Here is a 23,672-nt window from a genome sequence, read left to right as displayed (position 1 = left end):
GGAAGAGGGAGTAAGGGGATAGAGAAGGAGAGGGAGGGAGAGAGAGAGGAAGAGAGAGGAGGAAAGGGAGAGAGTGAGGGAGGGGGAGAGAGAGTGAGGGAGGGGGAGAGAGAGTGGAAGAGAGAGGAAGAGATGGAGTGGAGAGGGAGATAGAGAGAGGGGGAGGGGGTAGAGAGAGAGAGAGATAAAGAGAGAGAGAGAGAGAGAGAGAGAGAGAGAGAGAGAGAGAGAGAGAGAGAGAGAGAGAGAGAGAGAGAGAGAGAGAGAGATTTGGAGAGAGATTGAGAGAGAGATAGATTGAGTGAGAGGAGAGGGGGAGAGAGAGAGGGGGAGAGGGAGATGGAGAGAGGGGGGATATGGAGAGAGAGGGGGGAGGGGGAGAGAGATTGAGAGAGAGAGAGAGGAAGAGAGAGAGAGAGAGAGAGAGAGAGAGAGAGAGAGAGAGAGAGAGGGGGACAGAGAGGGAGAGGGAGGGAGGGGGATAGAGAAGGAGAGGGAGAGAGAGGAGGAAAGGGAGACAGTGAGGGAGAGGGAGAGAGAGCGGAAGAGAGAGGAAGAGATAGAGAGATTGAGAGAGAGATTGAGAGAGAGATATTGGGAGAGAGGAGAGAGAGAGAGAGAGAGAGGGGGAGAGGGATGGAGAGAGGGAGAGTGAGAGAGAGAGAGAGGGAGAGGAAGAGAGAGAGATAGAAGAAGAGAGAGAGATAGAGGAAGAGAGAGGGAGAGAGATAGAGGGAGAGGGAGGGAGTGGGGGAGAGAGGGGAGTGGGAGAGAGAGAGGGAGGGATTGCGGAGAGAGGGAGGGATGGGAGAGAGAGAGAGAGAGGAAGGGATGGGGGAGAGAGAGAGGAAGAGATAGGCAGACAGAGGAAGAGAGAGAGAGAGAGGGAGAGGGGGAGAGAGAGGGAGGGATGGGGGAGAGAGGGAGTGGGAGAGAGAGGGAGGGATGGGGGAGAGAGGGAGTAGGAGAGAGAGGGAGGGATGGGGGAGAGAGGGAGAGGGAGGGATGGGGGAGAAAGAGAGAGAGGAAGAGTGGGGGAGAGGGAGAGAGAGAGGGAGAGAGGAAGAGAGAGGAAGAGTGAGGGAGAGGGGGGAGAGAGATAGACAGGGATGGAGAGAGAGAGAGAGGGAGAGGAAGAGAGAGGGGAGAGAGGGAGAAAGAGAGATATGGAGAGAGAGAGGGAGAGAAAGGGAGGGGAGAGAGGGAGAGAGAGAGAGGGGAGGGAGAGAGAGAGGAGGCACAGAGAGGGAGAAAGTAGAGGGAGAGAGGGAAAAAGAGAGGGGAGAGAGAGAGATAGAGAGGGGGGAGAGAGGGGACAGAGAGGGAGAGAGAGATTGAAGAAGGGAGGGGAGAGAGAGAGGGGGGACAGAGAGGGAGAGGGAAGTTGAGGGAGAGAGGGAGGGAGGAAGAGAGAGAGGGAGAGTGGGAGAGAGATAGAGAGAGAGGAGGGAAAGAGAGGGAGAGAGAGAGAGGGGGGGGGAGAGAGAAGGAGAGAGAGAAAGAGAGAGAGGGGAAGACAGAGAGGGAGAGGGAGGGAGAAGGAGAGGGAGGGAGAGAGGAAGAGAGAGGAAGACAGAGGAAAAGATAGAGAGGGAGGGAGAGCGAGAGGGGAGCGAGAGAGAGGAAGAGAGAGAGAGAGAGAGAGGAAGACAGAAGAAGAGGGAGGGAGAGAGGGAGAGGGAGGGAGAGAGAAGCAGAGAGGGGGGGGAGAGAGGGGAAGACAGATCTGGAGAGAGAGGTGGAGAGGGAGAGAGAGATTGAGAGGGAGAGCGGGAGAGAGAAAGAGAGAGGGGGAGAGAGACAGAGAGGGGCGGAGGAAGAGGGAGAGAGAGAGAGATTGAGAGAGAGGGAGAGGAGGGAGCAAGAGAGATTAAGAGAGAGAGAGAGAGAGAGAGAGAGAGAGAGAGAGAGAGAGAGAGAGAGAGAGAGAGAGAGAGAGAGAGATAGGAAGAGAGAGAGGAAGACAGAGGGAAAAAGAGAGAGAGAAGCAGAGGGAGGGGGAGAGAGGGGAGGGGGAAGAGAGAGATATGGAGGGAGAGAGAGAGGAAGACAGAGGAAGAGAGAGAGAGGGAGGGATGGGGGAGAGGGAGTGGGAGAGAGAGGGAGGGATGGGGGAGAGAGGGAGTGGGAGAGGGAGATAGAGAGGGAGGGAGGCGTGGAGAGAGAGCGGAAGAAAGGAAGAGAGATCGAGAGGGAGATGGAGAGAGGGGAAGATATGGAGAGAGATTGAGAGAGAGGGAGGGAGAGAAAGGGAGAGGGAGGGAGGAGGGAGGGAGAGGGAGGGAGGGGGGAGAGCGGGAGGGAGGGGGATAGAGAAGGAGAGGGAGGGAGGGGATAGAGAAGGAGAGGGAGGGAGAGAGAGGAAGAGAGAGGGGGAAAGGGAGAGAGTGAGGGAGAGGGAGAGAGTTATGGAGAGAGATTGACAGAGGGAGGGGAGAGGGGGAGAGAGAGAGGAAGAGATAGAGAGAGGGGAGAGGGGGGGGAGAGAGATATGGAGAGAGATTGAGAGAGAGAAAGATTGAGAGAGGGAGAGAGATTGAGAGAGAGAGAGGGAGAGAGGGAGAGGAAGAGAGAGGGAGGAATGGGGGAGAGAGGAAGAGAGAGGGAGGGAGGGGAGGGAGGGGAGGGAGGGCGGGGGAGAGAGAGATGTGGAGAGAGATTGAGAGAGAGAGGGAGTGGGAGAGAGAGGGACGGATGGGGGAGAGAGAGAGTGGGATAGAGAAGGAGAGGGGGAGAGAGAGAGAGAGTGAGGGAGGGGGCGAGAGAGAGAGGAAGAGATAGAGAGGGAGATAGAGAGAGGGGAGAGAGGGAGAAAGAGAGATATGGAGAGAGAGAGGGAGAGAGGAAGGGGAAGAGAGAGATAGAGGAAGAAAGTGGAAGAGAGAGGGAGAGAAAGGGAGGGTGAGAGAGCGAGAAAGAGATATGGAGAGAGAGAGGGAGAGAGGGAAGGGAAGAGAGAGATAGAGGAAGAGAGTGGAAGAGAGAGGGAGGGGGAGAGGGAGAGAGGTATGAAGAGATTGAGATAGGGAGGGGAGAGAGAGGAAGACAGAGGAAGAGAGAGGAGGAAAGGGAGAGAGTGAGGGAGGGGGAGAGAGGGCAGAAGAGAGGAAGAGAGATCGAGAGGGAGATGGAGAGAGGGGAAGATATGGAGAGAGATTGAGAGAGAGGGAGGGAGGGAGAGAAAGGGAGAGGGAGGGAGAGGGAGGAAGACAGAGGAAGAGAGAGAGATTGAGGGAGAGAGAGAGAAGAAGAGGGAGGGGGAGAGAGAAAGAGAGAGGGAGAGAGAAACAGAGAGGGTGAGAGAGGGAGAGAGAAGGAGAGGGAGGAAGGGGGAGAAAGAGAGCTGGAAGAGATAGGAAGAGAGAGGGAGAGAGAGGGAGGGAGATTTGGAGAGAGAGACTGAGGGAGTGAGGGGAGAGAGGATGAGAGAGATAGGGAGAGAGAGGGGGAGAGAGATAGAGAGAGAGGGGGAGAGAGGAGAGGAAGAGAGAGAGAAGAGGAAGAGAGAGAAGAAGAGAGATGGATTGAGAGAGAGGGAGGGAGAGAGAAGGAGAGGGAGGGAGGGGATAGAGAAGGAGAGGGAGGGAGGGGGATAGAGAAGGAGAGGGAGGGAGGGGGATAGAGAAGGAGAGGGAGGGAGGGAGATTGAGAAGGAGAGGGAGAGAGAGGAGGAAAGGGAGAGGGAGAGGGAGAGAGAGCGGAAGAGAGAGGAAGAGGGAGATAGAGAGAGATATGGAGAGAGATTGAGAGAGGGAGAGAGAGAGAGGGGAGGGAGAGAGAGGGAGAGAGAGAGGGAGAGGAAGAGAGAGATAGAGGAAGAGAGAGGGACAGAGATAGAGGGAGAGGGAGGGAGTGGGGGAGAGAGAGGAAGAGAGAGGGAGGGATGGGGGAGAGAGAGAGGGGGTGGGAGAGAGAGGGAGGGATGGGGGAGAGAGAGGAAGAGAGAGGCAGACAGAGGAAGAGAGTGAGAGAGGGGGAGAGAGAGGGAGGGTTGGGGGAGAGGGGAAGACAGAGGAAGAGGGGAGAGGGAGGGAGGGGAGAGAGAGGAAGAGAGAGGAGGAAAGGGAGAGAGTGAGGGAGGGGGAGAGAGAGCGGAAGAGAGGAAGAGAGATCGAGAGGGAGATGGAGAGAGGGGAAGATATGGAGAGAGATTGAGAGAGAGGGAGGGAGGGAGAGAAAGGGAGAGGAAGAGAGGGAGCGAGGGGGATAGAGAAGGAGAGGGAGGGAGGGGGATAGAGAAGGAGAGGGAGGGAGAGAGAGGAAGAGAGAGGGGGGAAAGGGAGAGAGTGAGGGAGGGGGAGAGGGAGAGAGTTATGGAGAGAGATTGACAGAGGGAGGGGAGAGGGGGAGAGAGAGAGGAAGAGATAGAGAGAGGGGAGAGGGGGGGAGAGAGATATGGAGAGAGATTGAGAGAGAGAAAGAGTGAGAGAGGGAGAGAGATTGAGAGAGAGAGAGAGAGAGAGAGAGAGAGAGAGAGAGAGATTGAGAGAGAGAGAGAGAGAGAGAGAGAGAGAGAGAGAGAGAGAGAGAGAGAGAGAGAGAGAGAGAGAGAGAGAGAGAGAGAGAGAGAGAGAGAGAGAGAGAGAGAGAGAGAGATAGGAAGAGAGAGAGGAAGACAGAGGGAAAAAGAGAGAGAGAAGCAGAGGGAGGGGGAGAGAGGGGGAGGGGGGAAGAGAGAGATATGGAGGGAGAGAGAGAGGAAGACAGAGGAAGAGAGAGAGAGGGAGGGATGGGGGAGAGGGAGTGGGAGAGAGAGGGAGGGATGGGGGAGAGAGGGAGTGGGAGAGGGAGATAGAGAGGGAGGGAGGCGTGGAGAGAGAGCGGAAGAAAGGAAGAGAGATCGAGAGGGAGATGGAGAGAGGGGAAGATATGGAGAGAGATTGAGAGAGAGGGAGGGAGAGAAAGGGAGAGGGAGGGAGGGAGGGAGGGAGAGGGAGGGAGGGGGAGAGCGGGAGGGAGGGGGATAGAGAAGGAGAGGGAGGGAGGGGATAGAGAAGGAGAGGGAGGGAGAGAGAGGAAGAGAGAGGGGGAAAGGGAGAGAGTGAGGGAGAGGGAGAGAGTTATGGAGAGAGATTGACAGAGGGAGGGGAGAGGGGGAGAGAGAGAGGAAGAGATAGAGAGAGGGGAGAGGGGGGGAGAGAGAGATATGGAGAGAGATTGAGAGAGAGAAAGATTGAGAGAGGGAGAGAGATTGAGAGAGAGAGAGATTGAGAGAGGGAGAGGAAGAGAGAGGGAGGAATGGGGGAGAGAGGAAGAGAGAGGGAGGGAGGGGAGGGAGGGAGGGAGGGCGGGGGAGAGAGAGATGTGGAGAGAGATTGAGAGAGAGAGGGAGTGGGAGAGAGAGGGACGGATGGGGGAGAGAGAGAGTGGGATAGAGAAGGAGAGGGGGAGAGAGAGAGAGAGTGAGGGAGGGGCGAGAGAGAGAGGAAGAGATAGAGAGGGAGATAGAGAGAGGGGAGAGAGGGAGAAAGAGAGATATGGAGAGAGAGAGGGAGAGAGGAAGGGGAAGAGAGAGATAGAGGAAGAAAGTGGAAGAGAGAGGGAGAGAAAGGGAGGGGGAGAGAGCGAGAAAGAGATATGGAGAGAGAGAGGGAGAGAGGGAAGGGAAGAGAGAGATAGAGGAAGAGAGTGGAAGAGAGAGGGAGGGGGAGAGGGAGAGAGATATGGAGAGATTGAGAGAGGGAGGGGAGAGAGAGGAAGACAGAGGAAGAGAGAGGAGGAAAGGGAGAGAGTGAGGGAGGGGGAGAGAGAGCGGAAGAGAGGAAGAGAGATCGAGAGGGAGATGGAGAGAGGGGAAGATATGGAGAGAGATTGAGAGAGAGGGAGGGAGGGAGAGAAAGGGAGAGGGAGGGAGAGGGAGGAAGACAGAGGAAGAGAGAGAGATTGAGGGAGAGAGAGAGAAGAAGAGGGAGGGGGAGAGAGAAAGAGAGAGGGAGAGAGAAACAGAGAGGGTGAGAGAGGGAGAGAGAAGGAGAGGGAGGAAGGGGGAGAAAGAGAGCGGAAGAGATAGGAAGAGAGAGGGAGAGAGAGGGAGGGAGATTTGGAGAGAGAGACTGAGGGAGTGAGGGGAGAGAGGATGAGAGAGATAGGGAGAGAGAGGGGGGAGAGAGATAGAGAGAGAGGGGAGAGAGGAGAGGAAGAGAGAGAGAAGAGGAAGAGAGAGAAGAAGAGAGATGGATTGAGAGAGAGGGAGGGAGAGAGAAGGAGAGGGAGGGAGGGGATAGAGAAGGAGAGGGAGGGAGGGGGATAGAGAAGGAGAGGGAGGGAGGGGGATAGAGAAGGAGAGGGAGGGAGGGAGATTGAGAAGGAGAGGGAGAGAGAGGAGGAAAGGGAGAGGGAGAGGGAGAGAGAGCGGAAGAGAGAGGAAGAGGGAGATAGAGAGAGATATGGAGAGAGATTGAGAGAGGGAGAGAGAGAGAGGGGGAGGGAGAGAGCGGGAGAGAGAGAGGGAGAGGAAGAGAGAGATAGAGGAAGAGAGAGGGACAGAGATAGAGGGAGAGGGAGGGAGTGGGGGAGAGAGAGGAAGAGAGAGGGAGGGATGGGGGAGAGAGAGAGGGGGTGGGAGAGAGAGGGAGGGATGGGGGAGAGAGAGGAAGAGAGAGGCAGACAGAGGAAGAGAGTGAGAGAGGGGGAGAGAGAGGGAGGGTTGGGGGAGAGGGGAAGACAGAGGAAGAGGGGGAGAGGGAGGGAGGGGAGAGAGAGGAAGAGAGAGGAGGAAAGGGAGAGAGTGAGGGAGGGGGAGAGAGAGCGGAAGAGAGGAAGAGAGATCGAGAGGGAGATGGAGAGAGGGGAAGATATGGAGAGAGATTGAGAGAGAGGGAGGGAGGGAGAGAAAGGGAGAGGAAGAGAGGGAGCGAGGGGGATAGAGAAGGAGAGGGAGGGAGGGGGATAGAGAAGGAGAGGGAGGGAGAGAGAGGAAGAGAGAGGGGGAGAGGGAGAGAGTGAGGGAGGGGGAGAGGGAGAGAGTTATGGAGAGAGATTGACAGAGGGAGGGGAGAGGGGAGAGAGAGAGGAAGAGATAGAGAGAGGGGAGAGGGGGGGAGAGAGATATGGAGAGAGATTGAGAGAGAGAAAGATTGAGAGAGGGAGAGAGAGAGAGAGAGAGAGAGAGAGAGAGAGAGAGAGAAAGAGAGAGAGAGAGAGAGAGAGAGAGAGAGAGAGAGAGAGAGAGAGAGAGAGAGAGAGAGAGAGAGAGAGAGAGAGAGAGAGAGAGAGAGAGAGAGAGAGAGAGAGAGAGAGAGAGAGAGAGAGAGCGAGATTGAGAGAGGGAGAGGAAGAGAGAGGGAGGAATGGGGGAGAGAGGAAGAGAGAGGGAGGGAGGGGGAGGGAAGGAGGGGGAGAGAGAGAGATGTGGAGAGAGATTGAGAGAGAGGGAGTGGGAGAGAGAGGGACGGATGGGGGAGAGAGAGAGTGGGATAGAGAAGGAGAGGGGGAGCGAGAGGGAGAGTGAGGGAGGGGAGAGAGAGAGAGGAAGAGATAGAGAGGGAGATAGAGAGAGGGGAGAGAGGGAGAAAGAGAGATATGGAGAGAGAGAGGGAGAGAGGAAGGGGAAGAGAGAGATAGAAGAAGAAAGTGGAAGAGAGAGGGAGAGAAAGGGAGGGGAGAGAGCGAGAAAGAGATATGGAGTGAGAGAGGGAGAGAGGGAGGAAGAGAGAGATAGAGGAAGAGAGTGGAAGAGAGAGGGAGGGGGAGAGGGAGAGAGATATGGAGAGATTGAGAGAGGGAGGGGAATGAGAGGAAGACAGAGGAAGAGAGAGGAGGAAAGGGAGAGAGTGAGGGAGGGGGAGAGAGAGCGGAAGAGAGGAAGAGATCGAGAGGGAGATGGAGAGAGGGGAAGATATGGAGAGAGATTGAGAGAGATAGATTGAGAGAGAGGGAGGGAGGGAGAGAAAGAGGGAGGGAGGGGGAGAGAGGGAGAGGGAGGGAGGGGATAGAGAAGGAGAGGGAGGGAGGGGGATAGAGAAGGAGAGGGAGGGAGAGAGAGGAAGAGAGAGGGGGAAAGGGAGAGAGTGAGGGAGGGGAGAGGGGGAGAGAGAGAGGGGAGAGGGGGGAGAGAGAGATATGGAGAGAGATTGAGAGAGAGAAAGATTGAGAGAGGGAGAGAGATTGAGAGAGAGAGAGAGAGATTGAGAGAGGGAGGGAGAGAGAGAGAGAGGGAGAGGAAGAGAGAGGGAGGAATGGGGGAGAGAGGAAGAGAGAGGGGGAGAGGGAGAGAGAGGAAGGGGGAGGGAGGGGGAGAGAGAGAGATGTGGAGAGAGATTGAGAGAGAGAGAGGGAGTGGGAGAGAGAGGGACGGATGGGGGAGAGAGAGAGAGTGGGATAGAGAAGGAGAGGGGGAGAGAGAGAGAGAGAGTGAGGGAGGGGGAGAGAGAGAGAGGAAGAGATAGAGAGGGAGATAGAGAGAGGGGAGAGAGGGAGAAAGAGAGATATGGAGAGAGAGAGGGAGAGAGGAAGGGGAAGAGAGAGATAGAGGAAGAAAGTGGAAGAGAGATGGAGAGAAAGGGAGGGTGAGAGAGCGAGAAAGAGATAAGGAGAGAGAGAGAGGGAGGGGAAGAGAGAGATTGTGGAAGAGAGAGGGAGGGGGAGAGGGAGAGAGATATGGAGAGATTGAGAGAGGGAGGAGAGAGAGAGGAAGGCAGAGGAAGAGAGACGAGGAAAGGGGGAGAGGGAGGGAGGGGGAGAGAGAGCAGAAGAGAGGAAGAGAGATCGAGAGGGAGATGGAGAGAGGGGAAGATATGGAGAGAGATTGAGAGAGATAGATTGAGAGAGAGGGAGGGAGGGAGAGAAAGGGAGAGGGAGGGAGGGGGAGAGAGGGAGAGGGAGGGAGGGGGAGAGAGGGAGAGGGAGGGAGGGGGATAGAGAAGGAGAGGGAGGGAGGGGGAGAGAGGGAGAGGGAGGGATGGGGGAGAAAGAGAGAGAGGAAGAGTGGGGAGAGGGAGAGAGAGAGGGAGAGAGTGGAAGAGAGAGGAAGAGTGAGGGAGAGGGGGAGAGAGATAGACAGGGATGGAGAGAGAGAGAGAGAGGGAGAGGAAGAGAGAGGGGAGAGAGGGAGAAAGAGAGATATGGAGAGAGAGAGGGAGAGAAAGGGAGGGGAGAGAGGGAGAGAGAGAGAGGGGGAGGGAGAGAGAGAGGAGGCACAGAGAGGGAGAAAGTAGAGGGAGAGAGGGAAAAGAGAGGGAGAGAGAGAGAGAGATAGAGAGGGGGGAGAGAGGGGACAGAGAGAAAGAGAGGGAGAGAGATTGAGGAAGGGAGGGGGAGAGAGAGAGAGGGGGGACAGAGAGGGAGAGGGAAGTTGAGGGAGAGAGGGAGGGAGGAAGAGAGAGGGAGAGTGGGAGAGAGATAGAGAGAGAGGATGGAAAGAGAGGGAGAGAGAGAGAGGGGGGGAGAGAGAAGGAGAGAGAGAAAGAGAGAGAGGGGAAGACAGAGAGGGAGAGGGAGGGAGAAGGAGAGGGAGGGAGAGAGGAAGAGAGAGGAAGACAGAGGAAAAGATAGAGAGGGAGGGAGAGCGAGAGGGGAGCGAGAGAGAGGAAGAGAGAGAGAGAGAGAGGAAGACAGAAGAAGAGGGAGGGAGAGAGGGAGAGGGAGGGAGAGAGAAGCAGAGAGGGGGAGGGAGAGAGGGGAACACAGATCTGGAGAGAGAGGTGGAGAGGGAGAGAGAGATTGAGAGGGAGAGAGGGAGAGAGAAAAGAGAGGGGGAGAGAGAGAGAGAGGGGTGGAGGAAGAGGGAGAGAGAGAGAGATTGAGAGAGAGAGAGAGAGAGAGAGAGAGAGAGAGAGAGAGAGAGAGAGAGAGAGAGAGAGAGAGAGAGAGAGAGAGAGAGAGAGAGAGAGAGATAGGAAGAGAGAGAGGTAGACAGAGGGAAAAAGAGAGAGAGAGAAGCAGAGGGAGGGGGAGAGAGGGGGAGGGGGGAAGAGAGAGATATGGAGGGAGAGAGAGAGGAAGACAGAGGAAGAGAGAGAGAGGGAGGGATGGGGGAGAGGGAGTGGGAGAGAGAGGGAGGGATGGGGGAGAGAGGGAGTGGGAGAGGGAGATAGAGAGGGAGGGAGGCGTGGAGAGAGAGCGGAAGAAAGGAAGAGAGATCGAGAGGGAGATGGAGAGAGGGGAAGATATGGAGAGAGATTGAGAGAGAGGGAGGGAGGGAGAGAAAGGGAGAGGGAGCGAGGGAGGGAGAGGGAGGGAGGGGAGAGTGGGAGGGAGGGGGATAGAGAAGGAGAGGGAGGGAGGGGATAGAGAAGGAGAGGGAGGGAGAGAGAGGAAGAGAGAGGGGGAAAGGGAGAGAGTGAGGGAGGGGAGAGGGAGAGAGTTATGGAGAGAGATTGACAGAGGGAGGGGAGAGGGGAGAGAGAGAGGAAGAGATAGAGAGAGGGGAGAGGGGGAGAGAGAGATATGGAGAGAGATTGAGTGAGAGAAACACTGAGAGAGGCAGAGAGACTGAGAGTGAGAGTGTGAGAGTGGGAGAGGAACAGAGAGGGAGGAACGGGGGAGAGAGGAAGAGAGAGGGAGGGAGGTGTGGGAGGGGAGGGAGGGAGGGAGAGAGAGAGATGTGGAGAGAGATTGAGAGAGAGAGGGAGTGGGAGAGAGAGGGACGGATGGGGGAGAGAGAGAATGGGATAGAGAAGGAGAGGGGGAGAGAGAGAGAGAGAGTGAGGGAGGGGGTGAGAGAGAGAGGAAGAGATAGAGAGGGAGATAGAGAGAGGGAGAGAGGGAGAAAGAGAGATATGGAGAGAGAGAGGGAGAGAGGAAGGGGAAGAGAGAGATAGAGGAAGAAAGTGGAAGAGAGAGGGAGAGAAAGGGAGGGAGAGAGCGAGAAAGAGATATGGAGAGAGAGAGGGAGAGAGGGAAGGGAAGAGAGAGATAGAGGAAGAGAGTGGAAGAGAGAGGGAGGGGGAGAGGGAGAGAGATATGGAGAGATTGAGAGAGGGAGGGGAGAGAGAGGAAGACAGAGGAAGAGAGAGGAGGAAAGGGAGAGAGTGAGGGAGGGGGAGAGAGAGAGGAAGAGAGGAAGAGAGACCGAGAGGGAGATCGAGAGAGGGGAAGATATGGAGAGAGATTGAGAGAGAGGGAGGGAGGGAGAGAAAGGGAGAGGGAGGGAGAGGGAGGGAGGGGGAGAGGGAGAGAGTTATGGAGAGAGATTGACAGAGGGAGGGGAGAGGGGAGAGAGAGAGGGGAGAGGAGGGGGAGAGTGAGATATGGAGAGAGAAAGATTGAGAGAGGGAGAGAGAGGGGGAGAGGGAGAGAGAGGGAGGGGAGGGAGGGGGAGGGAGGGGGAGAGGGAGATTGAGAGAGAGAGAGAGGGAGTGGGAGAGAGAGGGACGGATGGGGGAGAGAGAGAGTGGGATAGAGGAGAGGGGAGAGAGAGAGAGAGTGAGGGAGGGGGAGAGAGAGAGGGAGAGATAGAGAGGGAGATAGAGAGAGGGGAGAGAGGGAGAAAGAGAGATATGGAGAGAGAGAGAGGGAGAGAGGAAGGGGAAGAGAGAGATAGAGGAAGAAAGTGGAAGAGAGAGGGAGAGAAAGGGAGGGGGGAGAGCGAGAAAGAGATATGGAGAGAGAGAGGGAGAGAGGAAGGGGAAGAGAGAGATAGAGGAAGAAAGTGGAAGAGAGAGGGAGAGAAAGGGAGGGGGAGAGAGCGAGAAAGAGATATGGAGAGAGAGAGAGGGAGAGAGGAAGGGGAAGAGAGAGATTGAGGAAGAGAGTGGAAGAGAGAGGGAGGGAGAGAGGGAGAGAGATATGGAGGGATTGAGAGAGGGAGGGGAGAGAGAGGAAGACAGAGGAAGAGAGAGGAGGAAAGGGAGAGAGTGGAAGAGAGGAAGAGAGATCGAGAGGGAGATGGAGAGAGGGGAAGATATGGAGAGAGATTGAGAGAGATAGATTGAGAAAGAGGGAGGGAGGGAGAGAAAGGGAGAGGGAGGGAGGGGGAAAGAGGGAGAGGGAGGGATGGGGATAGAGAAGGAGAGGGAGGGAGGGGATAGAGAAGGAGAGGGAGGGAGGGGATAGAGAAGGAGAGGGAGGGAGGGGGATAGAGAAGGAGAGGGAGGGAGAGAGAGGAAGAGAGAGGAGGAAAGGGAGAGAGTGAGGGAGGGGGAGAGGAGAGAGTTATGGAGAGAGATTGACAGAGGGAGGGGAGAGGGGGAGAGAGAGGGGAGAGGGGGAGAGAGATATGGAGAGAGATTGAGAGAGAGAAAGATTGAGAGAGGGAGAGAGATTGAGAGAGAGAGAGAGAGAGAGAGAGAGAGAGAGAGAGAGAGAGAGAGAGAGAGAGAGAGAGAGAGAGAGAGAGAGAGAGAGAGAGAGAGAGAGAGAGAGAGAGAGAGAGAGGGAGGAATGGGGAAGAGAGGAAGAGAGAGGGGGAGAGGGAGAGAGAGGGAGGGGAGGGAGGGGGAGAGAGAGATTGAGAGAGAGAGGGAGTGGGAGAGAGAGGGACAGATGGGGGAGAGAGATAGTGGGATAGAGAAGGAGAGGGGGAGAGAGAGAGAGTGAGGGAGGGGAGAGAGAGAGGAAGAGATAGAGAGGGAGATAGAGAGAGGGGAGAGAGGGAGAAAGAGAGATATGGAGAGAGAGAGAGAGAGAGAGAGAGAGGGAGAGAGGGAGGGGAAGAGAGAGATAGAGGAAGAAAGTGGAAGAGAGAGGGAGGGGGAGAGGGAGAGAAGGGGAGGGGGAGAGAGCGAGAAAGAGAGATATGAAGACAGAGAGGGAGGGGAAGAGAGAGATAGAGGAAGAGAGTGGAAGAGAGAGGGAGGAGGAGAGGGAGAGAAAGGGAGGGGGAGAGAGGGAGAGAGATATGGAGAGATTGAGAGAGGGAGGGAGAGAGAGAGGAAGAGGAAGAGAGAGAGAGAGGGGGAGAGAGGGAGGGAGGAAGAGGGAGTGAGGGGGATAGAGAAGGAGAGGGAGGGAGAGAGTGAGGGAGAGGGAGAGAGAGCGGAAGAGAGAGGAAGAGATAGAGAGATTGAGAGAGAGATTGAGAGAGAGATATTGGGAGAGAGAGAGAGAGAGAGAGAGAGAGAGAGAGAGAGAGAGAGAGAGAGAGAGAGAGAGAGAGAGAGAGAGAGAGAGAGAGAGAGAGAGAGAGAGAGAGAGAGAGAGAGAGATAGAGGAAGAGAGAGGGAGAAGAAGAGAGAGAGAGATAGAGGAAGAGAGAGGGAGAGAGATAGAGGGAGAGGGAGGGAGGGGGGGAGAGAGGGGAGGGGGGGAGAGAGAGGGAGGGGGAGAGGAGGGAGGGGGGGAGGGGGGGGAGGGGGGGGGGGGGGGGAGGGAGAGGGAGGGATGGGGGAGAGAGAGGGAGGGATGAGAGAGAGAGAGAGGAAGGGATGGGGGAGAGAGAGAGGAAGAGATAGGCAAACAGAGGAAGAGAGAGGGGAGAGGGGGAGAGAGAGGGAGGGATGGGGGAGAGAGGGAGTGGGAGAGAGAGGGAGGGATGGGGGAGAGAGGGAGGGATGGGGGGAGAGAGAGAGAGAGGAAGAGTGGGGGAGAGGGAGAGAGAGAGAGGGAGAGAGAGAGAGATAGAAGAAGAGAGAGAGAGATAGAGGAAGAGAGAGGGAGAGAGATAGAGGGAGAGGGAGGGAGTGGGGGAGAGAGGGTAGTGGGAGAGAGAGAGGGAGGGATTGCGGAGAGAGGGAGGGATTGCGGAGAGAGGGAGGGATGGGGGAGAGAGAGGGAGGGATGAGAGAGAGAGAGAGGAAGGGATGGGGGAGAGAGAGAGGAAGAGATGGGCAGACAGAGGAAGAGAGAGAGAGAGGGGAGAGGGGGAGAGAGAGGGAGGGATGGGGGAGAGAGAGAGGGAGTGGGAGAGAGAGAGGGAGGGATGGGGGGGAGAGGGAGGGATGGGGGAGAGAGAGAGAGAGGAAGAGGGAGAGAGGGAGGGAGGGGGAGAGAGAGAGGAAGAGGGAGAAAGAGAGAGAGAGAGAGAGAGAGAGAGAGAGAGAGAGAGAGAGAGAGAGAGAGAGAGAGAGAGAGAGAGAGAGAGAGAGAGAGAGAGAGAGAGAGAGAGAGAGAGAGAGAGAGAGAGAGAGAGAGAGAGAGAGAGAGAGAGAGAGAGAGAAAGAGAGAGAGAGATAGAAGAAGAGAGAGAGATAGAGGAAGAGAGAGGAAGAGAGATAGAGGGAGAGGGAGGGAGTGGGGAAGAGAGGGGAGTGGGAGCGAGAGAGGGAGGGATTGCGGAGAGAGGGAGGGATGAGAGAGAGAGAGAGGAAGGGATGGGGGAGAGAGAGAGGAAGAGATAGGCAGACAGAGGAAGAGAGAGAGAGAGAGAGAGGGGAGAGGGGGAGAGAGAGGGAGGGATGGGGGAGAGAGAGAGAGAGAGAGAGAGAGAGAGAGGAAGAGTGGGGGAGAGTGAGAGAGAGAGAGGGAGAGAGTGGAAGAGAGAGGAAGAGTGAGGGAGAGGGGGAGAGAGATAGACAGGGATGGAGAGAGAGAGAGAGAGGGAGAGGGAGAGAGAGGGGAGAGAGGGAGAAAGAGAGATATGGAGAGAGAGAGGGAGAGAAAGGGAGGGGAGAGAGGGGGAGAGAGAGGGGGGAGGGAGAGAGAGAGGAGGCACAGAGAGGGAGAAAGTAGAGGAAGAGAGGGAGTGGAGAGAGGGAAAGAGAGAGGGGAGAGAGAGAGATAGAGAGGGGGAGAGAGGGGACAGAGAGGAAGAGAGGGAGAGAGATTGAGGAAGGGAGGGGGAGAGAGAGAGAGGGGGGGACAGAGAGGGAGAGGGAAGTTGAGGGAGAGAGGGAGGGAGGAAGAGAGAGGGAGAGGGGGAGAGAGATAGAGAGAGAGAGGAGGGAAAGAGAGAGAGAGAGAGAGGGGGGGAGAGAGAAGGAGAGAGAGAAAGAGAGAGAGGGGAAGACAGAGAGGAAGAGGGAGGGAGAAGGAGAGGGAGGGAGAGAGGAAGAGAGAGGAAGACAGAGGAAAGATAGAGAGGGAGGGAGAGAGAGGGGAGCGAGAGAGAGGAAGAGAGAGAGAGGAAGACAGAAGAAGAGGGAGGGAGAGAGGGAGAGGGAGGGAGAGAGAAGCAGAGAAGGGGGGGAGAGAGAGGGAAGACAGATCTGGAGAGAGAGGTGGAGAGGGAGAGAGAGAGAGAGAGAGAGAGAGAGAGAGAGAGAGAGAGAGAGAGAGAGAGAGAGAGAGAGAGAGAGAGAGAGAGAGAGAGAGAGAGAGAGAGAGAGGAAGACAGAGGGAAAAAGAGAGAGAGAAGCAGAGGGAGGGGGAGAGAGGGGGGAGGGGGGAAGAGAGAGATGGAGGGAGAGAGAGAGAGAGAGGAAGACAGAGGAAGAGAGAGAGAGGGAGGGATGGGGAGAGAGAGAGGGAGGGATGGGGGAGAGAGGGAGTGGGAGAGGGAGATAGAGAGGGAGGGAGGCGTGGAGAGAGAGGGAGGGATGGGGGAGAGAGAGAGAGGGAGTGGGAGAGAGAGGGAGGGATGGGGGGAGAGAGAGAGAGTAAGGGATGGGGAGAGAGGGAGAGAGGGGGAGAGAGAGAGAGAGAGAGAGAGAGGAGAGAGAGAGAGAGAGAGAGAGAGAGAGAGAGAGAGAGAGAGAGAGAGAGAGAGAGAGAGAGAGAGAGAGAGAGAGAGAGAGATTGGGAGAGAGAGGGAGGGATGGGGGAGAGAGGGAGGGAGGGGGATAGAGAAGGAGAGGGAGGGAGAGAGAGGAAGAGAGAGGGGGAAAAGGAGAGAAAGGGAGGGGAGAGAGGGAGAGAGTTATGGAGAGAGATTGACAGAGGGAGGGCAAGGGAGAGATTGAGAGAGGGAGGGGAGAGGGGGAGAGAGAGAGGAAGAGATAGAGAGAGGGGAGAGGGGGAGAGAGAGAGAGAGAGAGAGAGAGAGGGGAGAGGGGGAGAGAGAGAGAGAGAGAGAGAGGGAGGGGAGAGATAGAGATAGAGAGTGGGGAGAGGGGGAGAGAGAGAGAGAGAGAGAGAGAGAGAGAGAGAGAGAGAGAGAGAGAGAGAGAGAGAGAGAGAGAGAGAGAGAGAGAGAGAGAGAGAGAGAGAGAGAGAGAGAGATTGGGAGAGAGAGGGAGGGATGGGGGAGAGAGGGAGGGAGGGGGATAGAGAAGGAGAGGGAGGGAGAGAGAGGAAGAGAGAGGGGAAAAGGAGAGAAAGGGAGGGAGAGAGAGGGAGAGAGTTATGGAGAGAGATTGACAGAGGGAGGGCAAGGGAGAGATTGAGAGAGGGAGGGGAGAGGGGGAGAGAGAGAGGAAGAGATAGAGAGAGGGGAGAGGGGGAGAGAGAGAGAGAGGAAGAGATAGAGAGAGGGGAGAGGGGGAGAGGGGGAGAGAGAGGGAGAGAGAGAGAGTGGGGAGAGGGGGAGAGAGAGAGAGAGAGAGATATGGAGAGAGATTGAGAGAGAGATATATATATATATATATATATATATATATATATATATATATATATATATATATATATATATATATATATATATATATATATATATAGAGAGAGAGAGAGAGAGAGAGAGAGAGAGAGAGAGAGAGAGAGAGAGAGAGAGAGAGAGAGAGAGAGAGAGAGAGAGAGAGAGAGAGAGAGAGAGAGAGAGAGAGAGAGAGAGAGAGAGAGAGAGAGAGAGAGAGATAGATAGATAGATAGATAGATAGATAGATCCAAAGAAGGGAAATAAATTTAGGAAGAGATTGGAGTGAAGAGGGAATGGAGGAAGCGGAGAGTATCGATGTTGAGTGGGGGTAAAAATAATAAAGCAATGCCCCCTGACAAACAATAATAAGAAAACTATACAAAAAGGAAATCCTTCACAGTCAATCTGTCTTTTGAACCTATCTTAAAAACAAGAGGAAATGTCATGGCTGTGCACTGATGCAACAAAACAAAGAGCTTTTGGAATAACGATGAATGATAACGCAGTCTGGTGGGGATATGTCATTTTCGTTATGTATATAGCTTATCTCGTGAGTACGAGCTCCTCCATGAGCTTTGGTGAAATGTGCCAAAAATTAACATCAACATGAAATAAATATTACAGAATCATGGTTAAGAAAAATAGTCCATCGAATATATCCATTCATATAAGAAACAGTTAAAGGTTTCAATCCAAAGTGCAAGAGGCACAATTTTGCTCAGAATAAAATAATTACAAAAGTGAAAGCGCAAGAATGCTCCAAGTTTCAGGAACTAGGACTCGTCTGGGAAGAGATCAATATGAAGCAGAATACAGGAAGTGATCATTTGAACAAGAAGAGATCATGTAAGGTCTTGGAATTGTTTTCCTTGTGATGCCATATCTGGATTAGTGGGCACATTGATTATTATTATCAGCCAGAATGTATATTCTGTATTACCATATTTGTACAAGTGTGGGATAAAAGTCTTTCCACTTAATTGAGATCATATTATGAAATCCTATTATTCTGAAGCTTTAAAGAATCATACATTTATGATGTACCATACTTGCGGGAGGGGGAAGGGTGAGAAGGAGTCTCATGGAGACAATTTTAATTGAGGATAGAGAAATTCAGAAGTTGGGAAAGAAGAGAAGGTGGTTTTGCAGAGTCAGGAGAGAGGAAATAAACTTGATATGAAAGAAATCCTAAAGCCTCCCAAAAGCCACATTGTTTTTTTTCGGAAACCTCGACGACGATGAAGCACGTTTTCATTTCGGTCACACAATTAATCAAATCCAGACGTTGAAACACATCCCTGCACCAAAACTCTCAGTACGCTATCAAAGCAATGGAAAACATTTACTCTCTTTTTTTGTTCACTCTGCACTTTTACAAAGGGAGAATTAATCAAATTCATACACAAGGAAAGGTTACTTGGCCCATTATTATTACATCGCCAAACAGTAATCTCGGTATGCAGGAAAGCGTTTTTTCAAAAAAAATCGTTAATGATCCCATCCCAAAAATATAGAAAATCCGACGTTAAGCATGAAATGAATGAGGTCAGATATTGCAGAACAATTTTGAGACAGAGCGAGGACAATTTCTGCACAAAATAATGAGACGGAGGAGGTGATAATGAGCACTGAAACATTACCTGGAGAGCAAACGTGGCCACGGAGCATGCAAACACCATTTATAACATTTATCTGGGGGGCACAGTGCATACGGGCAAACACAGGATGGCCACCGTCCAAGCAAAGAGTGGATTTGAAATTTACCGACACACATCCCGGCATCATCTTCCGAGAAACCTTCGCTGCACTGCGTAAAAGAACACAAATCGACACGTCATTTCAACTCAACATTAAAGTGCCGAATGCAATGCAAGACCAACCATATTGTCTGCTCGCTGTGCTGCTTTTATCTTACTTAATACAAGACTGCGAAATGCAATTTGTTCTGGATTTACAGGGATCTATAATTGAATTAGCAGCCAAAAACAACCATCCCTTTTGGCAATCAATGTGTATCGCTTCAACAGCATATGGAGACATGCACAAGTGATTCTACAAACGAAACGTATGGTTCCGTGAAAAATGAAATGTGGGCTTTTGAAATCCACGGTCCATTCTTTATCATTACATGGCCAATGGTAATCTCACAGGATCGTTCAATAATAAACAATCGTGTCCTCGAGACCACAGGTCGGTGTATAGTTCGCACACACACGACCGCAGAGTAATGGACTGCAGAGTCCAAAGAGTTAATCTTGTGATGATGCATCCTTAAAGAAGTTGAGGCACTCCATAAAAAGGTGGGAAATGTCTGTCGAAATGGGGCAATTGTGCTTTCATCGCAGCAGGAGAAAGAGGACGTCACAGGTGCCTGCCAGGCCCGTGCTAGAAAATTGGTGAAGATTTGGGAGAACCAGACGGTTATTTGGAAAATCTTCTCATTTTTCCAGCACAGGAACATCTGTGCTGATGCTTGCAACACGTGGGAAAGTATTGTTGTCCTCTTTTAAGAAAACATTGCATACCTATTTGGAGGAAAAGTAATGGATCTCTGAAGTAATTGTCATGTGGTTCGATAATAGGATAAGTAATCATTTCGACTCATAGCCAAAGGCCTCCATACCACAATGCTACAAGTATTGGTCCACTGTGGCAATGTCTGATAAAGGTTCAATCATCTTATTCATCAATACCTGAACATCTCCAAAAGCCATTCACATCTCAATCACTGCCTTTTAATGTCCCTCCTAAAATATCGAGGTATATGAGCTGTGAAAATGGGTGATTGACTGCATTTTCCATTGGAACAAACATTGGCAGATAGCCATTGATTACATCATATGGTCCTTACTGGCCCGACCATTCGAGTGCACCACTGTGTGTGTATGTTGTGGTTATCCTGATGAAAAAAATGTTTTTGAGAAATAAGATCAAATGTTTGTGATGTTGAATATCTCCTGCAATGAAAGTAGTACCAATAGTAATGCAATTTCAAGTCAATATTTTTCAGAAACAAGAGACTGATATGTCATGTTTGCACTTGTGTAATGCACAAATAAAAAGTGCAGAAGAAGTGGAATTTCATCTCGTGATTCTAAGGGATTCATACGACCTTCATCAAATGGGAAGGCATGAAAAGGAGGAACAGTACGAATTGGCATGTTTTAGTACGAGTCCCCTGCCTATGAGAAGTGCGATGTCATGTAAATTTTTTATCGAGAGAGAATTGGAATCCTTCTCCACCATGAAACCATGAATATATTTTACCCTCAAAAACCTTCCTTCCCTCCTATCCAAGTAAAACCAGTTTACAATCTACTCTGTACAGCAGGCGATGCGTAGAAGTCAAACAAACAAACAAACTTCTCGAATGATGTGTAATATGATTATATATAAAAACTCGATGGTATTTATATGAATTGGCAGATAGCCATTGTATATGAATTGGCAGATAGCCACTTACCCCACGCAGCCTTGAGAAGGACTTGGTGCGAGCCAACTCTTCTGGCGGCTAATTTCTAATTGCATCTCTCTACACTTCTGAGGTCAATGTGAACAAATGATACTTTGAAAAGTCTGCTCGAGAGTACATTCATAATCGTTCACGAAGTAGCTTTTATTCTCTTTATGGAGTATTTTCATAACTACCAAGGCTGATAAAGGCGTCAGAATGCATCAAGAAAGTATCAATCGGGAGATCATTAAAACGACAAATTGTACAACTTCTTCTTCTTCACTATTTTTCACCAGCCAATCGCAATGAAGACTGAAGCGATCACAATGATTCTAATTTCTAACTTGAGGAAGTGACGTTGTCTCTGGGCATTAGGCTTTGTTTAATTTGTCATGTAAGTTCTGAGGGGGTGGGTGTCATCCAAGGAACCGTGCATCATCCAAGTAAATATGCGCTGTATAAAATGGTCATGTAACATGTGGTAAAGTTTCAATTTCCTCTGTTGAATGGTTTTTCATTCCATTGGGACCATACTCTGTGCAGAGCGTTGGTGCTGCCTTAGCAGTCTCATTGGCTATTGGGCACAATCCTGGATGGGTCACCACTCCGACACAGTCTACCAGCATGCTGGGCACTCATTTTGCCGACCTCGGAAGGATGACAGTTCGAGTTAACCCCACCTGGTATTAATTCAACAGCTGAGCGGGATTTTAACTCAGGACTCGAGGATCCCAAGCCCACCACCTCAACCATGAAGCCAACACCAGACATAGTCATGTACGGTTTTTTTATGTACGTTCTTAAACCTGGAACTACCACTATATAACTGCTGGCAGTGATGACCGGGCACCAAGACGTCCCGCTTTGATGCAACCCCGCCTTGATCGGACATCTGACCGATTGTCCTCTTTATGCAAATTAATTCAGAATGGGATTTAAAAATGTAATTAAAATCAAATGTAAGACCAAATAAAATATGTACTGCATTGGAGTCATGAGAAGGAACCCAAACAAGCAAAAAGCAAAGATGAAGTCATTAGGAGGAACCTGGAGAGGATTCGAGTTTCACCTGCTACTCCTTTCCCCTCAAACCCATCCAGGCACAGCCAAATGAGCCTTATTAAAAAAATAAAAATAAAAAACAAGAGCCCAGATCAAAATATTAAATAATTCTGGCTGCTAGATCATGTGTCTGATCAGGTTGAAATTTAAAACATATTTTGATCACTACTAGATCATAATTTTGAATTCTCATGTCAATTGATGCAACGGTTCAAGAAAGACAGTTAAAAAAATATTTTCCTTCAATCAAATATGGCTGCCAAACCATGTGACCTATCAATTATTCATGAGCACCCTGGTATCCCCAAGGCTTGGGGGAATGCGTGTGTGAAGTTTCCCCTCGATTTATCCAGCCGTTTTGGAGAAGATTTTTGAAGTTTTAAAAAAAACCAAAAAAATGGTTGCCAAACCACAACACCAATGACGTCATCAATTTTTTTCTGTTGACCAATTTATCCCGAGATGACCCTCAAAAAATTTCATACTGATCGGATGGAATGTTCTACGTATGCAATTATGATGTCATAACGAGGGCACCAATGCAATCATTTAAAAAAAAACATTATAACACTTATTCACAATGGGACACGAGCTAAGTTTCAATGTATGGTGAAAATTGAGTCAATCCAACAAGCGGTTGCAGAGAAAAGGGAATTATGAAAAAGCAGACGTATGCCATTTACGCACGTACGCGACCCATTGCTTAACCCCGATTTTCGCTTCATGAGCACGGGCTAATTAGAACGGCACTCGGAAGAGCACATACCTCCATCAGGCTAAACATTTTCCGTTTTGTATCACACTGATCGGCCGGATCTGCATCCAAAATCGAATAGGCTAACTGTATTCTTGTCACCTCCCCAACTAATGCACAAAATCTCATCTGAATCTATCCATAACTTTTTGAGATCGCATGCTACATATCCTTTTTGACCATATCTTTCAATGATGAAGAATCACTGAAAAATTATCGTACATATCCAGATCTGGATCTTCACCCAAATCTAATCAATTCATTCCAGTCACACACCCAACCTGTCCACCAAATTTCATCCAAATCCGTCCTTAACTTTTTGAGATATCCTGGTCACAGACAAACAAAAAAACAGGGATTTATTAATTTTTTTATTGAGAGTTTGCTCATCACAAGGCCTAAGGCCACTCAAAGTTGGGGGCTACAAAAAATAAAACGTGAATCGGGGAAATCACTGGGAAAGGCGATACCTATTCGCATTTCTTTTAAACTGGGAAAGGTTGGTTGTATGATGCTGGGATGCAGGTTGGGAAATCCAGAGTTTGGCAATGTGTAGGTAAAAAAAAAACTGGAGAAATATCGTACTGTGCTGACCTTGGAAACACAAACAGTGTGAGTGTATGCAGAGGCTGCCAAATGTATCGAGTGCTTTTAAGTATGCAAAGGAGGGACAAGTAGTGAAAGGCCCTTTGAGCATCTTCCAATTATAGTACCGGCAGAAGAGACAGAGAGAGACCACAGAAAGTTGAACCGAGAGAGGTTTCAGAGATGATCCAAGATCATGGCCTACCATGTTAATTACTTGTCATTGAATTCTGTCAATAAGGAACAGAAAATGAGTCAGAGCATCTGCACAGATGTGACTGCAGTATTCCATGACTGGATGTATGGTGGTCTTGTGCAGGTGGAGCGAGGCTTCCGGAGGAAAGTATCGGCGAGCCTGATACAAGCCACTGGGAGGCTGTTTTTGTGATGCCCAGAAATGTACTTATCCCAACCAAGGTAAGAAGTGATGTCCAGACATAGAATACAGATGCCATCAAATTTCTGTTCATGATGTTTGGTCCATAACTAGGTCATGAAAGGAGAGGGATCTTGACCTGGACATGGATAGCAGGTGGGTGTTCTTTTGATTGATGGTGATGAACCAGTCTCTTTTTCCCCATTTATTGACACATTCAAGGTCCCAATTTAGATTGACACTGGCTTGAAGGCAGAGTGATGCAGGCAGAGAGCCAGAATAAGTAGTGTATAGGGTTAAGTCATCAGCATAAATGGCTAGCCAAGAAGAAATGTCAGGCAGCTCATTTCTGTCAAGGAGAAACAAACAAGGTCCCAGCACAGAGCCCTTATGGACACCTGCATTAATGTTATGGACTGCAGAAGATTGACCCTCATACCACACAAAAATTTGGCGATCTTTGAGAAAGTATGAGATTATTGCAAGCAAAGGTCCAGAGATACCACATTACTTTCGCTTGTGAATGAGACTCTAATGCCAAACTTTATCATAAGCCTTAGAGATGTCAGTGGCTAAAAGTCTAGCCTCACCTCGCTGGTCTCGGGCCTGGTTCACGAGTTCAGTTATGAGGGAAAGAACATCACCAGTAGATAGGAAATGACGGAATCCACATTGAGCATCATTTATGAGATTGTGGTCTTCCAAGAAAGTCATAAACTGCTCATTGATAAGGCATTCAAATACCTCACTCATAATGAGAACAATGCTGATCGGCCTTTGATTGGACGGATCAGATCTTTCCCCTAGCCTTTAAAAGCAGGTACAACTGAAACCAACTTCCAGCAAAGTGGGAAAACCGGCTTTGATAGGCATAGGGTGTAGAGTTTTGAGAAAATAGGGGACAATTTTGGCAAGCACATCTTCAGAACAATTGCAGGGATAGAATCTGGTCCAGTGGCTTTTGAAATATGAACCAACTATTTATGAAGCGTGCATGGAAAGGAGTTGGGAGGATTCTGGGAGCAGTTCTGGCATGGTGGGTGGAGAAGGATTGTGGGGGAGAGGAGAAGGGACGTCGTGTACGGAATCCCGAATGTCAATATAATCTCAGAAT

The 23,672-nt window shown here is 51.4% G+C and overlaps 1 protein-coding gene across 4 annotated transcripts in view; it reads right to left on the bottom strand.

Annotated features, from left to right (window-relative positions):
- Positions 1-23,672, bottom strand: part of LOC147013780 (cartilage acidic protein 1-like) — a 348,068-nt gene that overhangs the window by 62,664 nt on the left and 261,732 nt on the right. For 3 of the 4 annotated variants that reach the window (XM_085851004.1, XM_085851003.1, XM_085851005.1), the window contains one exon: positions 18,092-18,134. The exons of the other annotated variant lie outside the window; for it this stretch is intronic. In XM_085851004.1, coding sequence (XP_085707130.1) covers positions 18,092-18,134 — 43 coding nt within the window. The remainder of the gene's footprint in view (positions 1-18,091; positions 18,135-23,672) is intronic. 4 annotated transcript variants of the gene reach the window in all.

This window comes from Eptatretus burgeri, chromosome 13, assembly GCF_056783735.1.
Source record: "Eptatretus burgeri isolate ZD-2024b chromosome 13, Ebu_testis_v1, whole genome shotgun sequence".
In the NCBI taxonomy this organism is placed as follows: domain Eukaryota; kingdom Metazoa; phylum Chordata; class Myxini; order Myxiniformes; family Myxinidae; genus Eptatretus; species Eptatretus burgeri.
This window is presented reverse-complemented; position numbering and strand designations above follow the sequence as displayed.